Here is an 18,368-nt window from a genome sequence, read left to right as displayed (position 1 = left end):
AATAAATAAATTTGGCAATTTTTAATGAAATGACAAATTACTACCTGACTATTTATAAAGAAATCGTAATTTTTTTTTACTCAGTGATTTTTTGATTGACTGCAAATTATAATATAATTTTTTCTCAATGTCACTACACCTGATACTCATTAGTAAAAAATTTCCAACATGATGATTTTTATGTCAAAAACTATTAATAATTTTAAACTAGAAAAGCTGATTTATTCGCATCTGTCACTGGACTAAGAGCTAATTATTTAAAACCATCGTGTCATAAATTAAATCTGTTGGAAGAAAATCTAAGAGTGATAGAGTAAAAAAAGTTGATAATCCAAACACAAAATATGGTCACGTCGATAAATTTTACGATTTTTATAAAAAAAAGAAAAAGTAAATCCAATAAAAAAAAAAATATTCATGCTTCACATAATTTATTGCTTAGAATAAATTAAAATTCAATCCCACATGTAATGTATCATAGTTTCATTTTATAAATTATTATTTTTTTTTTTTTTCACTTTTTGGCCATTAGTTCACAGATCATCTTTCAAAGAGCAAAAAAATCGACAAATATAAATGTATCTATATATATGTACATATATATTTATATAAAATTTATCAGTCTATTATTAGCTTGCTTGAGTTTAAAAATAATTACAAATATAAGCTAACAAACTAAAACTATGTCTAATATCAACGTAATACAACTTTAACATTTTATTCATCAAAGACAGTATGAACGTCATTGAAAACTGTTATTACGGTAAATCAATAAGTTTATTTTAAATTTATATATAAAATTGATGATAATATTTATCATAAAATTTTCTCAGAATATTTAATGAGGCAAAAGTAAAATATTGAATAGAATGTGGTTTCTTTTTTCGCACACAATTTAAGTCACTGATTGACATTTAAATTTATTGAAAAACTATTAATTTATTCATTATCTTGTATTTGCGCTTGAATACATCGAGAACATGAACAATAGCCGTTTCACGAAAGGCAAACCGATTTTACCTATATATATATATATATACTTTAATATAATGGATATATCCATAATGTCTGGTTGGGTTGGTCGTAGTCTATAGCTATATTGATACCGTGTTGGTCTTCTCTCTCATATATATATATACATATATATATATACATATATATATATATATATAATTTTACTTTATAGAGTTTCGATACGGTATATCTTGCTATGAGAATATAATAATACTACGCGTTCAACTCTATAGCTTTAATCGCAATCGAAAATTACGAGAGTCATTCATGAGATTATGAACACTTCTGCTTTTGTGATGCTATATTTATTGCACACATATATATTTAGGGAAAGAGCGGGCAGAAGTGAACCAGACGGGTAAGACGGACCACTCCAAAAATTGACAAAAAGTTTTTCTTTTCCACAATTATTTCTAATCGTCAATTACGACTCTTATCATGATTTTTGTACATTTCTGAGTGTCCTAAATTTTATTTTTTTAGGAATTTTTCAGTGGACTCAATGTATTGGTGGCCACTAAAATACCTACTTCCCCTTGTATTTTCGATTTTAGTAAACATGAACAAATTTTCTATCAGTCAAAATTCGAAAATGGTCACACTACTCAGGGTAACTTTACCTCATACTTTTTCTGAAATTTTGTTTTTTTAAATACTGTCTCATTTTGCCCCACTCCCTTGATATATATATATATATATATATATATATATATATATATTAGGGTGGCGCAAAAAAACCGACTATTTTTTTTTTTTCAATCTCGCATGAAAATTTGTTGGTTTACGATGTTTTAAGAAGCCTCTCCACAAATCAACTCGATAAAAAATTTTTAAGAGGTCGCTCACGAATTTTGAAAATATCGAAAATGATCGGAATTCGGATTTTTATTTAAAAAATTTTTTTTTTCTCGTGGCAGCAATAGTTTATATTTGTAAAATCATGACTATGCTGAAAATTTCAGCCCAAAATATAAATATTTAAACGGCGCTCAAGAATTTCGAATATTAACTGATAATATGTAATTAATAGTTTGAATTAGTTTTTATAACTCAATTGTTGTCATTTCACTTAAATATAACTTTTGCATAACCAAAAATATACAGAACAGTCTTAAACAATGAAATTCGGTCAGTTTTGAATAAGCGAAAAAACCTACAAATTGAATTAAAAAATAAAAAAGTATGTAAATAACTTATTATTTCTATTTCTCGGGTTATATTTCCATTCATTGTCATGCAAATTGATGGTGAAAAAATCGAGAAGCTTTATTATTAATATTTAAGGGTCGCTCAAAAACGTCCAAGAGACTGCGCTCGGAAACATTCAAAATTCTTGAGCGCCGTTTAAATATTTAAATTTTGGGCTGAAATTTTCAGCATAGTCATGATTTTACAAATATAAACTATTGCTGCCACGAGAAAAAAAAAATTTTTTTAATAAAAATCCTACTTTCGATCATTTTCGATATTTTCAAAATTCGTGAGCGACCTCTTAAAAATTTTTTATCGAGCTGATTTGTGGAGAGGCTTCTTAAAACATCGTAAACCAACAAATGTTCATGCGAGATTGAAAAAAAAAAAATAGTCGGTTTTTTTGCGCCACCCTAATATATATATATATAGAAAGACCAATATAAAAATTTATACTATTTTTGAAACAAGTAAAAATTCTATTTCTATTTGAATCGTTTATTTGAGATACCCCATAAGTCATGTTTTTTTCGAAATTGGGTTTTTTGCATTTTTGGGTTCTTAAGATATCCCCCCATAGAAACCAATAAAAATATGCATCAAATCAGCGTTTAAAAAAAAATTAACCGGGTGACAGCAATTTCATTTAATTGAGAAACCCCATAAGTCAATGACTCAAATAGACATATGCAGTTTTAGTTTTACAGAAATAATTTGTTTTTGTTTTTTATTTAAAATTCGCGCTTTTTTTGGGAAATTAATTTCAAATGTTGTTTTATTTTTGACTGTTATATGACTAATTAAAATGTTTAAATTAATTATAATTTTTTGTAATTCCTGAGTTTCAGAGTTCAAATATGTATTTAATACTTCATTTCATCAGTGTAATAAATGATTTGAGTGGAAATATATAAAAAAACAATGATTTTATAACTTTTTATTCTGTTTGGTTGAGAAAACCCATAAGTCAATCAACTTTAAATAATTTTTTTAAATAGTTTCAGTTAAAAAATTAAATTTTTCTTGTTGGAATCTTTTTCAAAGACCCTAACATTATTGTATTCAATTATTTATTTATTATTTTAATGTCGAGTTTTTCCAAAAAAATGTTTTTAGTGTTTCCTGAAAAATTTTGTTTTCTTGACTTATGGGGTTTCTCAAATAAACGATTCATTTAAAAATGCTTAATTTGAGTTGGTAAAAAATATGGGGCAAGTTGATCAGTCTAGACAATGAAGTCAATTCAAAATTTTCAGTAAAAAATATTACTTGCTTATTTTTTCAACAATTCGTTATCTGGATCAATTTTTAAAAATTTGAAAAAACTGACTTGAGGTAAAATGGGCAACAATGACGTGAAAAAAATTCGTTTCACTGAAAATTTTTAATTACTCACATTATTTGGGCTGATAAACTCGCCTCATATATCATATATTTCTACAAACTGTAACCAATCTATATATATATATATTTTTTTTTTTTGGAGATTCTTTATACTTAAAAGCTATATAATAATTTTTTCATCCATTTTGCTTAACGGGAATGGGATTAGTGCCAGTGTGACTCAAGCATATCTAACATGTTAATATATATACATATATTTTTTTAGTTAAATCCCTACGATGCCTAACGAGAATAATATACTAAAAAAGTTGGTTTTGGACGGTGACACTTGATACTTGTGACCAATTAGGTCCCTCATGCGTAATACATTTAATTTAGGTTCGTTGCTTTTTACGATATTCCAGATGTATATAATAAAACGTGACATATGTGTGTTGTGCTTTACACGGTATGAATTATGTCTTGGACAGTTGCCAATGACAGGCTAGATAAAAATTGTCACTTAATTTTCACTTGCCATAACAAAGTGACACACAACTTTTAATTTTCAGCATAAAATAAAAAAAAAAAACAAATCGTCTGCCGTCTTCTGCTTTCCGCATTTTATATTAAGCGGATTTCCTCAAATATTATGAATACTATGATTCACTGTACTTCTATAACTATCACAAGTTATGTTCCGTAAAACTGAAATCATGTTTTTCCGATACGTGGAACGTGATTGCCATTCGGCTCCGGCGAATTTGGTTCCAAAAAGATAAATTTATAATAAATAATGTATCAAATTTTTTAAATATTACAATTTTTATGACTCAGTCTGAAATTAAAAAAATTTTAATACTGTATTGTAGGAAAAAATCCGAAAAACCGACATAAGCCCATACTATCCTGGTATTAAACTTAACCCGGAAGTGGTGTTAAAAAAAAAGTAGTTTTATTTTTGAAGCATCAGAAGTCGAATTGTATTTCAAATACAGAAAAAAAACATTTTTACTGTTTCAAAAATTAATCGTACGACAGATGTATTAATTTATGGAGAAATTAAAAAAATATTTGTCCACAGTTACATGCTAATGTCATAGTATAAAATAAGAGAATCAAATTATTACACTGTAAAAAAAGCGGTGTTAAATGTGGACTCAAATGAACACCTTGCGATGTTTAAATGAAATAGCACCGGTGTAGAAGGTATAATTTGGCGGTGTTAAAATACCGGTATTAAATCGGTGTAAAAAAAATTCTACGTATAGAAATTAGAAAAAAAAATGTATTACATATAAAAAAAATAAAAATTTTATGAATGTTATCTAGAGGAAATTTCAATTTTGCTATGTACTCATTTCAATAAATATTCATGTTATACATAATTTATTTAAAAATTACACAATTTTACGCCCACCATTTTAATCACCAATAATTTTATTAATTAATACAAACAGTGCACGGAAAAAAAATATTAGTAAATAATATTCAGATTCTCATCAACAGCGCGCCTTGACCGAATATTAGTAAATATTATGGAGTAGAACGTAAGAAATTAATAACAGATGCATATTTTTTGACAAGTGTCTTGTAGTTTTTTAAAGTTTAAGTAGTAATTTTAAATAGTCAAGCAGTATATTTCAACGATTAACTGTTAATTATAGCAGTTTAAACATTAAAATCATTATTTTACTGATTGAAACGACGTTCGTTATTGAAAATAACATAAATAATTAAAAGTTGAACTACAATTATTGTCAATCATTTTTTTTCGTGCGTTTAACTCTACACTGTTAAAAATAATTTGAAAATTACAATACAATAGGAATTGAATTTTCATAACTAGATATTTGAATTGTATTTTCAATGAAAAAAGCTTTTAATTTAAAATACGTAATTTAATAATCAAGCTGGTATTCAAAATTAAGAAAAAAAATATGAATTTTAATAAACGTCCTTAAAATTCATAATTTTTTAATTTTCAAAGCAAGTATTGAAAATTCTAAAACATATATTGAATTTTAAAAATTCTATTTGAAATTTCATAATACTTATTTGAAAATTCAAAAAAAAGTATTTGAAAATCCAAAGTGTTAATTTGAAAATTCAAAAACGTGAATTTTAAATTCTATATGAAATTAGTAATGAAATTTCAAGCACAAATGTATGTGTCTATTGCGTTATATACAATCTTTGAAAATTCAAACAAATTTTTTTACAGTGTAGTGATCGAGTAAGTACAAGTATTCACAAAGTAAAATATTTTTAACACCGAAAATTTTAACACCTACACCACCTGGACTTACCCCAATTTTTTTACAGTGTAGATAATAAAATTGTTTTCATATCTCTCTTAAAATGAATCAGTAAAAAGTTCTGCAAATCAGTGAATATTCACTGCGAATCAGTCCCAAGTATATCATTGATTGAATTAGTAATATACTTAGAACTATTCGTGTAGTGAATATTCACTGATTGAACTACTTTTCACTGATTCATGTTAAGAGAGCTCAACTACCGATAATTCAGTAATTTCATCGAAACATTATTATTATTTTTTCCGGTTTCGTCGATCTTAAAACACTCATGCACCCTCATATTCCAGAGTTAATCTATTCCACATGTACCATGTACACCGTTTTAGCACCGGTTGGATAACACCGCTAAGTAGCACCACTATATGGGTGTGAGTTCATTTTAACACCACTTTTTTTTCAGCATGTCTTATAATTCTGAAAATCCAAAAAGCTAAAAGTCCGTTTCCAATGATATGACATCCTGTTATGAGTCGTTTAAATGTCAATAATGGATTTCCAAATGTTAAAACCGGTTACTTTATTAAATATACGCTAAAATATATACACAGACTACACATTTAAATGTATGTATATAGGGGAGGGTGGGGCAGAGCGGCCCCCCTAAGCCAATTATTATTTTTTGTGGCTTTCAACGATAAGATCACTTTACTTTCATCCTATTTCGAACAAATTTATGGACATTTTGCCAAAATTCTGAAAAAAAAATTTTTTTTTTTGTGGGGCAGAGCGGCCCCCCTCCAAAAAGTGATAAAAAAATTTTTTTTTTCGTTTTTTTTTTTTTTAAATTGTTTTTATCATTAAGAATGTATTTCTTTCTCTTGACAACTATTTTTGGTTTTATATGACTCGAAAAAAATTTTTTAAAGTGTAATAAATCGTTCACTCGCGATTACCTTAATTAATAATTGTTATTTAATAAAAAAAAAAATCAATTCTATAGTTTTACTTTATTTCAAAAATTTATCAACTAAAAAAAAAAATTTTATTTTTATAAATTTTTAGTGACCAAATTTGCCTCTTACATAGAGAAACGGCCGAAAAATATGAAAAAAAAATTTTTTTGGAACTTTCGGCTGGTCCATTTTGCCCCAGGTGTTATGCGTAGGGCTAGAAATGTGGAATTATACTAATTTTTTTTTAATTTGATGATAAAAATATGAAAAAATCACTTTTTCGAAATTTTGGGCTTGTCCATTTTGCCCCAAATGTCATGCGTAGGGATAAAAATGCGCAAACATATCGGATTTATAGTAATTAGTCGAAAAAAAAAAAAATTTTTTTTTGATCAAAATTTCAGGGGGGCCGCTCTGCCCCAGGGGGGCCGCTATGCCCCACCCTCCCCTATATATATTAACTCAGACGAAATATAAGTAAACTTATAACCACTAAAACAACTACAAATCATCGAGCAACCAAACGGAATATATATATGCACAGAAGCCAAAGTAAATACGTTAAAATTTTCAAACTTGTCTTGATGTATCTTGAATATATATCCTATCTCTTAACGGTAGAGTTAAGTTTGTCGTCTATAACAACTAAGTACTCAATATTAAATATGATAGGTTGTAAAGGTTGATATAAGTACTGCAGTATTAGTGTTCAGTACTAAAACTTCACATGATTTAACTCCTTTACAAGTACACTGACAGTGTAAATATGGGTGTATATTTAATAAAATACTTGACGATATATTTAAAAATATATGCAAAGTTACATCACATGTAATTTATGTTACCAAATTCTAAGATGGCATATATTGATAATGCAATTATAAATTTTTAACAGCCCAAACTAATAACAGTATAAAATATATGAAAAAGTTCGAAAATAGATCAATGAGTTCATCAAAAGATTAATCAGACTAAAAAGAGATCAAATTTTTTAATTTTCGATGAATCTATATATCGTGAAAAATATACAACATTCAAATAATGATATAAGTTACCATATATTTATGAACATATAACACTTTTTGATACTGTAATCAGATCTGCGATACTTCTAGCAGATCTACGGATATCAAAGTAGATCTTATAATAGCGAGGAGATTCTTTTTCAAAAGATCTGAGAAAAAGATTTGAGGAAATTCACGGAAATCGTCTGGAATTTCCGGCGACTTCTGCAGCCCTAATGAGAAAAATCTGTATTTATAACTTGTCGATCTGCATAGATCTAAATAGATCTTCATTAAAATTATCATGAAATCTCCTACGATCTACTGCGATCAATAGAAATCTTTTAAAATCACGGATCTAAATTCACTGAAGATTTAAGATTATTGGGGATTTTGAGATCACCAGAAGTCTGAAGTCATAAGAGATTATTTGAGATCTATTTAAAGTTTAAGATCTTGAATCTACAGTCGTACCCGTATGAAAATAACATGTATGGTCAAAATATATGATAAATATCAGAAAATGTATGTGGCCAATTTAACTATATTTTCTGGTATATTTTTTTTTAAACTAAAAAATATAATATTCGACATATACGAGTCGGCATATGTTTAGCATATATAAAATATATATGCCAATCATATACAAAAAATATATTTTTATCACATATGAAAATATATATTCTTGTTATATATGAAAACTATATTTTTATCATACATAAAAATATATATTTCTATCATATTCGAAAAATATATTCTGATCATATATAAAAACATATATTTATATTGTGTATGGAAAAAAAAACTTTCTTATTCGTAGGACCAAGTCCAATTGAATTAGATCTAAATTTTAATATACTTTTTAAATTGCAGTTACAATTTTCAAAATTAGTTAATTTAATGCGAATATATGTACCCATATACATATACATACACCGAATAAAATATATGCTTAAATATAAGAAAGAAAATATATGGTGCCATATATAATATAAATTATATGCTACCATATATTTCATTTCATATAAAAATTTAATATTTTCTGAATATAAAAAAAAATATATCAATATAATAAGGTAAATGTAAATGTATATATAACTTAATATAAAAAACATATAAGTTACATATACGGAATACATATATTTACTACTGTACATAATTTTATATTTAATCGGCCAAAATCTCTATATGATTTTTTATAATATACAATATAATATATCATATATTTTTTTGCTGCAAACATATATGATTTTATATATTTTAACCATATATTGTTTTTTCATACGAGTAGATTGACCTATAAATTATTTTTTCCTGGCTAATGTGTCTATGAAACTCCTCAATTAGAGCCGACCGAAATCCGCTGACTGAAAGGTTCTGAGGTTCCGAATACTGAGTGTATATTGTAGTATATATTTAGTGCAGCTATAGAAAATAGGATTTCACCCAAACATATATACCTAGTATAGAGCTTATTCCAAACTTTAGTTCCCTAATCCTTACGGCCTTATTGTTTGAATTAACTTGAATTTGAATTCGAATTTGAATTACGTCAATTCGAATGAATGTTAGCAAATCGCATTAGTGGGTTTCGGGAAAACCAATAAAAAATGAAGCTCTAAGGTATTCATTAAAGTTATTTGGGTCAATAATTGTGAATTTATATGTGAATGATAGGCAGAATGAAGTGAATGAGTGAACTGGACAGTAAAATTACCCGTAGTACGGAATAGTTGTTATGGTTGTTGATGGGTACGAATTCACCGCTAATTGTATCATGAAACTGTGTAGGGTAGAAAGAGGAAGTCCATAGCAAAGCTGAAACCTTCACTTGGGGAAATGGGGTTTGGGACTTGGAAGGGAATGAGTGAAAGAGAGATGTTGGTAGTTGAAGGCTAAAGCTGTAAGAGAGGAGACAGGAAGTAACCGTTCAAAGCGCTTGCTAATCGATCAACACCACTCGCCAATGCAATCTCCGCCAGAAACTTGGGGGTTTCGGACTGGTGGTTTGCGTGGCTTTTCAGTACATGCTTTAATAGGGGCTTATGTAAATATCCAATCTATGAGAATTTATACGTAATATGTAGTTTCGTACTCAAAATCTATATTGATTTTTATTTTTATGAGGATTATACCCACTATTTGATGACAATTCTGAACCTAATTATGTAAATATCACGATTGCACGGTTATGAAATAAATATTGTTTGGTTTCCATTGCATTCAAGTATTAATTTACTTTTAGTAATATAGTTATACTGAACTAATAGATTTACGAATAGAGAAATGTAGATCTATGATGTACCTAAAGATCAGAACGTTTTTTCGCAGAGCGAAATGAAAAAAACGCAATGAAAAGTAAAAAAATCTATTGGATCTAAATTTCTGAAATATTTCGCATCGGTGTTCAGATGTCAGCTGAAATTTGCAGCCACCCCCAATTACCCCCCAAGTATTTTAAGCAGTCAAATTACATCAATTTTCCATTTTCGTTGCGCAAAAAACGTTCCGATCGCTAGGTACATGATCTATGGCGGAAAACAATTTAGATCTAACGAAAATCTAAATCTGGCGTTCATTTCGATTTACGGAAATCTATATATCTAGAAGTCTATATAAATCTGAGTAAATTTGATAACCGATTTCGGGTAAAAAAAAAGTGATATGTGAAATTCTAGATTAAAGAATAATTGCGGAAATCTGAAGGTACTTACGGAGATCTGCATAAATCTGAGTAGATCTAAGGAGAACTATGCAAATCTTAGTTAATCTAAGGACATTTACATGCATTCGAGTAGATCTAAATAGATCTATACTTAAATCTGAGTGCATCTAAGGAGCTTTGTTCGAATTAAAGTAAATCTGGGGACATCAACATGAATCTGAGTAGATCTGAAGAAATCTATACATACGAGTGCATCTACATAAATCTGAACAGATCTATTGCTATTATTGAAAATCTAAGATTTGAAAAAAAAGATGTACGTCAACCTGATCAGATTTTATCAGATTTGAATTTTTTTCTCGGTTTTACTACTGGGAAAATGTAAAGCGATTGCTTTCATTTCAATCGATACTAAATATTTATGACATTGATAATTTTACCCCCCATCATCGATCGGTAATAATTATTTCGAATATATATTAATATTTGGTCAATAAAATTCCATTAAACTAAATCTTAAAAGCTGCAGATTAAAAATTTTATTTATTTACATTTTCACAATGGATCCGATTGTAAAAAAAAATCGGATCTTTTATTTTTGTTATTAACAGCACGATAGGGACGTGATTCAATTGAATCAAAAGTATATAGAGAGTGTTCAGTTTATGTCCGTTGTAAAGTTTCATCACTATAGTGTAACTGACCAACCATTTTTGCCAATTACAACTTTGCAGCGCGCTCTTTCGTCCACAAAAATATTTGCTTTACGACCCGTCGGAGTTTTTTAATTAATCCGCACCCTGGGTACGCTGTTGTGTGGATGAAAAAAAATGGAAATGAGTATATGACGATAGTCGGAGGAAGTATAGAGAAAAAAGAAAGGAGGACTGGAGATAGAGGGCTGGTACGTATTCAAATGGTATTGAGTTTCATTTAATTTCTCCATTTTATGATGAGGGCGAAATCGAACTGAAAGGGAATAAAAACTGCATGTATGCAAAAAAAATCATTATAATAATAGTAATAAAAATAATATTTGTTCAAGTGATGCAGAGTTTGTGGATTAAATTTTTTTTTTTTTTTCTAAGTACGTAAATAATGGAAGAGAAATTTATATATTTAATAATGAGAATTCCCAGTTTTTTTTTTACTGTTGATGAAAGCTCTTATACCAAAGGTGGAATGTCGTTGGCACGTGTGATAAAACAAAAAAGCTTTTGACCGAGTTTTTAAGTATGCAGGAATACAATTCAAACGAATTTTTATGAATGGCCCACCCCGGCCCTTTGAATTAAAATTTTAAATTTTCCCGCCCGAAAAATAAATGAGATTTTTTTTATTATCACTTGGAAATTGATATGAGTGAAAATGAGATACGAATAAGTTAGAGTGGGGATTAGAAAATCTGTGGAAAATTTAAGCTCGTAGATGTATGAACTGATCGAACCCTTGATATTCCCTCGAGGCTCTGAATATCGGTGTAAAAAATTTAAAGCACTTTAGCAAGTTTTCTAATACCATTTAGAATGCCAAAAAAAATAAAAGTTTTTCTTTTTTTATTTTCACTGGCAGTGATATCTATTACGTTAAGTAGAAAGTCATCGATCGGTTTTTCTTTTTTTTTTTTTTCGGCAAGTATATAAATTTTGTAACAGAATCGAATTTACGGGGGTTACTTTTGTGAGTGATTTGTTTTTAATTAGAAAGTTTGAAAATTTTTTTTAAAAAGAAAACAGATGCTAGGAAAAAATACGAAAATTATTGGCTATTATACAGAAGGCGAAAAAATGATTTAAAAAAAAATTTTTGTAAAGAATTCTAGATGGAAAACATGGAAAATTTTATCATGGAAGAACCAGATCAATTTTTTTAAATGATAAAATTTTGTGACAAATAAATGTCGTCATAAATTTTCAAAATTCTTTAGCGAGATTTAAAAATTGTTCACTAAAATTTCGTAAAACGGTAAAATTTTCATATACATATATAAATATATATTTTTATAAAAGCTGCGATATAAATATTCTATAATTAATTGAAAACAAAAAAATTGATAGACTTCTCTGTAGAATTTCAAAGATCGAACGTCAGAACTCCATCAATTTAAATTCACTTCAATAAAAAAAAAATTATATACGAAATATAACAATTTAAAGTGAAAAAAATTTCTCACATACTCGCGAATAAAACTTCAAAGCTATTCTATCAATCGTGAATAGTAAAAAAAAAGGAAAAGTGAAATAAAAAAAATTTCCTTGCAAGTCAAAGGAAAAATTTGATAACTTGGCTGTCAGTAAACAGTAAAAATAAAATTCCTCAATAAAGTAAATGTTTATGAATGTAAATACATAAGAAAATGTATGTATGAATTAATAAACTTACCGGCAGGACAATTGCAATCACTAACATCCCTCTTGACTCTAAAGATACCTCCTTCGGGATAAGGAATTTTTTGTCCTAAAAATGCATCTTGTACTTCGCGACGAAGCCTCTTGACAATGACTTCGCTTGTCTCTTGATGATCACACCGTCCCTCTAAACTAGTTAATCTAGATTCAAGTTGAATTTGACGGTAAGCAAGAATACCAGATATACCAATACTACCGATACAAAGAAATAACATTGCCCAATTTAGACCAACAATTTCCGTCCGGTTAGTTTCTTTACGGAATTTTTTAGGTACCGTCGCTTCAATATTTTTTCTACTGCCATCCGGCCAATTCTCATTTGTCTCCATCTCGTTGCTATTTTATCACCCCCGCACACTAAAAAACACGTGACTGTTGCACCTTCAAGATTTTTATTTTCGTTTTAAAACAAAACCCGCGCACAATTCACTCACGTGACTATTAATTTAACTTTACTATTACTATTATTATTTATTTATTTATTTATTTATATTTAAACTTTCAACCCCATGGAATTTTATCGTCCATACTGTCATCGTAAACCACCCTGTCATTTAACATACCCCATTGTGTTAAAATCACTTATTTTAAAAAACTAAAAAATTTCAAATAATTGTAACACTTCACGTTCAAAAAAACAATTTCAAAAATTTATATTTTTTATAGAAAAAAAAAAAAAAAATGACGAAGTTTAAAAAAAAGGAGATTATTATTTTAAAAACTCTAAGGACGTTTGTTTATTAAGATTAATATAATTGAGAATTATTTATTGGAGTACGAACACACTCACAACGCGCACGATTGACGGTCGGAGCACGACTGGATAGAGAACCGTAACTTGAGGGTTTATCTTTTCGGCCAACTTCGGTTTTGTTCGGATAAATTCGTTCAAGGAATATATATGTGTATATGTGTATCCATATAAAATATAGATATATGTGGAAGTTATAATGAATATATATATATTTATATATTCGTCTAATACTACAACAAATATTTTTCGCGACTTTTTTTTTGCAGAAAATTTTTCACACCCAATTGTCATGGATAAGTTTTGAATAATCTAATTAATTACTAGGGGTGTGCGAATGGTGTTCAAATCGAACAATTTGAATTATTCATCAGTTTTTGAGTTGTTCGTAAATTTTTGCAGAGTTCGGAGTATTCCAGTTTTGGAATAATTCCTAAATTTATGAAGAATTTGGAAAAATCGTGTTCTTTGAATTATCCCTAATTTCCAAAGAATTTGAGTATTCGTCAGTTTTCGAATGATTCCTGAGTTGTGGAGTATTTTAAAGCATTTTTCAGTTTTTTGAATTACTCATAAATTTCCAAAAAATTATATACCTGAAGATCGAAACGTTTTTTGCCCAACGAAAATGAAGAAAATTTATGTCATTTGACTGCGAAACATTTCAAAAATCTAGATCCAGTAAATTTTTTTTTTTTTCGTTCCGCGAAAAACGTTCCCATCTTCAGGTACATAAAATTTGTAAATTTCGTAATTATTCATTAGTTTTTGAACTATGGACCAATTTTCAAATTATTAGAACAGTTCTAATATTCGTTAGTTTTCGAGTTATTCGAACTAATCGAATTATACGTCAGCTCTTGAATTATTCGTAAATTTTCGAATTATTCGAATGAATCCTGAATATTCGATTTAAACTTTGAACACAACATTTCGATCTAACTTATGAATAATTGAGATTTTTCTAATAATTAAAAAACTTACGAATATTTCGAAAATTCGTGAATGATTTGAAAACTTACTGATCATCAAACGATTTATGAATAATTCAAAAATTAACAAATGCTTCAAATTTTTCAAATGAATCAAAATCTTACGAATAATTCGAAAACTAACGAATAGTTCAAATATTTCGCATAATTCATAAGTACGAATTATTTCCACACCCCTGTTATTTAACTTTTTTTTATTAGTCCTCAAAAAAATTTTTATAATTCACAACAATGCTGATTTTAATTAAATAAAATTGCTATTGAATTAGTAACTGGAGTGATTGAATTTAATTATTAGTTACAATGGCTATTGTGAACGGTATTTTGAATAAAAATATTTATAAATGTTTAATCGATGGCGGAAAATTTATTTATTTAATTTTTATTTTATACTTTAAGAGGAATTTTTAAATAAACTTCAATCTTTTATCTAAAATAACTATTTCTGAGTAGGAAACTTTTAGTTTGGATTCATGTTAATTGTTGAGTTGAAAAAAGTTTATTTCGGTTGCGTTGCAAAATCTATCTATATATACTTTTTTTTTCATTTTATTTATTTTCTAACGTTAATTAGTTGGGTGAGCGAATTCAAATCGATAATAACGTAAAATAATGAACCTAAATTAAAAACAATCAAACAGACACAAATAATTAATTAACACGGACGTTGAATAATTAATGCGATTGAAAACCAATAAAATAACATTGACTAATTTATTGAAATTAACAATAATAAAAAATTTTAACTAATTAATTGATACAATAATAACGAGTGGAGGAAGGATTTCAACTACGGTATGATTTATGGGTCTGGCCTTTACATGAAAGACATTTAATCTGATTCTATTGATGGGGAGTAAAGCTCAAGCTCGCGATCTCTACAGAAAATACATCGAGTATTTTCGTCATCATCGATATTTTTCTCATCATTATCTGCACTGTTTAAAATTTTCTTTAAAATTACAAGTGAATATTTAGTCAGGGTTATAAATTATGACGATGATCAGGGGAGGGAGGGGTAAAAAGGGGTACTTAAGGAAATACCTAGTTTTCGAGGACTCAAATACGCTAAATCTTTTTTTTTAATGATATTCAAAGTAAATAGAAGAAATTTTCAGTTACCGTTGAAAAAAAAAATTTTCATTTCTGCGGGCAAAGTGGGTACCCCCTAAAAAAAGTAAAAAAAAAAAATTTCTGGATTTTAAACGAATTTGATCCAGTTGAATTTTTTTGTAAGTAATTTACATGAAGAAAAATTATATTTTACATGTTTATTGGATACAAAAGAAGAAAAAAAATTTTAAATAGTTTTTATCATAAAACAAACGTCATTAATATTTTTCAACTGACAATTGATTTTTGAAAAAGTTTACAAAAAAAATTCAAAGTAACGCTTAATTATATTTACAGAAGTGATTTTGGAATATTTAAAAACCATTTAAAATATAAAATTTTTTTTTATCAAATTTTGGGAGTACCCCGTTTTGCCTACCCTACCCCCTTTTGCCCCCCTTCCCCTATAAATTGACTTATTCATATAGTTTATGTTTACTAGAGGTGTGCCAATAGTGTTTAAGGTAAATTGAATTGAATATTACAACTCGATTCGAAATTTGAGTGGAATAATTTGAATTTCGAAATGATTCCGAAAATTCAAATTATTTGTAAGTTTTCGAATTATCCGTAAATTTTTTAATCATTCGTCTCTTTTCAGATGATTCAATTTTTAAATTATTTGAAGAATTAAAAGCATTGGTAAGCTTTCGAATCATTCCAACTATTAGAATGATTTTTCAAATTATGAACAAGTCGATATTTATATATAGTAATAAATTTAATATAATTTTCACAATAATTATCCTTGTAAATCGATAAAAGTATTCTTTTACATATGACATTCAGACTTGGTCGTTTTATATATTTTTTTCTTGACGTTGCATAAGTCGATTATAATTTCGTGAACTTCTGAAAGCTGCTGTTATCTTACGACTATTATCTTAAAAAACGTCAAAAAAGCCTTGAAGCCCTCGTTCTTTAACTTATTGCATTAATTGTACCGAGTAATTAATTAAAAAAAAAAAAAAAAAAAAAAAAAAAAACTAGTTACTAATTTTTTTTAAGCTATCGAATTGATGACTAATAAAAATTTTTGTTACTCTACACGGAAAAAAAGCAGTTGAAAAATTACAGTTTCTACAGTAAAAATAGGCCTTCCGGGAAAAAATCTTTAAAGATTAAAGCTTAAATTGTAATTTTAGAAATTTGTTATAGTAATAAAATTAATACAATTTTAAGCGGCAAATTTTACAGTTTAAATCGACAATATCGAGTTTGAAACTGTAATATTTGTTATTTCTGTAAAATTTACTAATAAAAAATGTAATTTTTACAGTTTCGGACTCGGAGCGCTTTGCTAATATACGAAACTGTAATTTTTCAACTGCTCTTTTTTCCATGTCCCAATTCTCCGGTATTCAAAAAAAAATATATATTGCAAACTGTGTAAAACAAAATCACTAGTTATATAAAAAAAATCTACCAAACAAAACTTTTATTTATTCTAGAATTTCAATGGCTGATTTTTACAGAAGTTAAAATTTCGTTTCAGTACTTTGTACAAATATGATCAAGTTAATTTAAAATTCACAACACACAGTACTACATTTGCGTCAACGTAAATTCATCAGTTTTTTTTTTAGTTTACTATTTTACTGCAGTGTACTCTGCTAACTTTATTATGCGAAGGATTAAAAGCAATTGCTTTATAACTCATTCTAATTTTTTATTAATCTGTATTATTAATTATCTACATTTGGTATTCTATTCTACACGTTTCGTGTATTGTACTCATCATGAAACGTAGAAACTATTAATATTTCTACAAGTTTAAATTTATCATTCTCTATGAAAACAAATGATAAATAAATTCTATTTTAATAAATATTTTACTAGATAATAAATAAACTGCATCAAAAATAAATAGAATTCATTATAAATTTTCAGTCGTGATAAAATAAAATGTATATTAAATTTTTGTTAGTCATATATGACTATTGATATTGCTATTTCAGAGTTCTTATACGGAAACAAGATATAAAATTAGTAGAACAGACCATATATGATAATATATGACCATTAGGGTGGCCCAAAAAAACCGTCGCCTCTCCAATAATCAGCTCGATAAAAAATTTTCAAGAGGTCGCTCCCGAATTTTGAAAATATCAATGATGATCAAAATTCGGATTTTTTTGTTATAAATTTCTTCTTTCTCGTGGCAGCGATAGTTTATATTTATGAAATCATGACTACCTTGAAAATTTCAGCTCAAAATTAAAATATTTAAACGTCGCTCAAGAATTTTGAATGTTTCCGAGTGCTGTCTCTTAGACGTTTTCGAGCGACCCTTGAGTATTAATAATAAACCTTCTCAATTATTTTACCATCAATTTGTATCATAATGAATAAAAATACAACCTGAGAAATATAAATAATAAGTTATTTACATACTTTTTTATTTTTTAATTCAATTTTTAGGTTTTTTTGCTTATTCAAAATTTACCCAATTTTATTGTTTAAGACTGTCGTGTATATTTTCGGTTATGCAAAAGTTATATTTAAGTGAAATGACGATAATTGAGTTATAAAAAAATACAAAAACTAATTCAAAGTATTAGTTACATATTATCAGTTAATATTCAAAATTCTTGAGCGCCGTTTAAATATTTAAATATTGGGCTGAAAATTTCAGCATAGTCATAATTTTACAGATATAAAATATTGCTGCCACGAGGAAGAAAAAATTCAGA

The 18,368-nt window shown here is 27.6% G+C and overlaps 1 protein-coding gene across 28 annotated transcripts in view; it reads right to left on the bottom strand.

The window, feature by feature from the left end:
- LOC130678154 (collagen alpha chain CG42342-like) overlaps positions 1–13,627 on the bottom strand; it is a 172,546-nt gene extending 158,919 nt beyond the window's left edge. For all 28 annotated transcript variants that reach the window (XM_057485157.1, XM_057485159.1, XM_057485163.1 and 25 more), the window contains exon 1: positions 12,794–13,627. In XM_057485157.1, the coding sequence (XP_057341140.1) occupies positions 12,794–13,148 (355 nt within the window). In that variant the 5' untranslated portion in view covers positions 13,149–13,627. The remainder of the gene's footprint in view (positions 1–12,793) is intronic.
- Positions 13,628–18,368: the final 4,741 nt, after the last annotated feature.

This window comes from Microplitis mediator, chromosome 1 (assembly GCF_029852145.1).
Source record: "Microplitis mediator isolate UGA2020A chromosome 1, iyMicMedi2.1, whole genome shotgun sequence".
NCBI classification, from domain to species: domain Eukaryota; kingdom Metazoa; phylum Arthropoda; class Insecta; order Hymenoptera; family Braconidae; genus Microplitis; species Microplitis mediator.
Note: the sequence above shows the minus strand (reverse complement) of the source record. Positions and strands in the feature narration are given on the sequence as shown.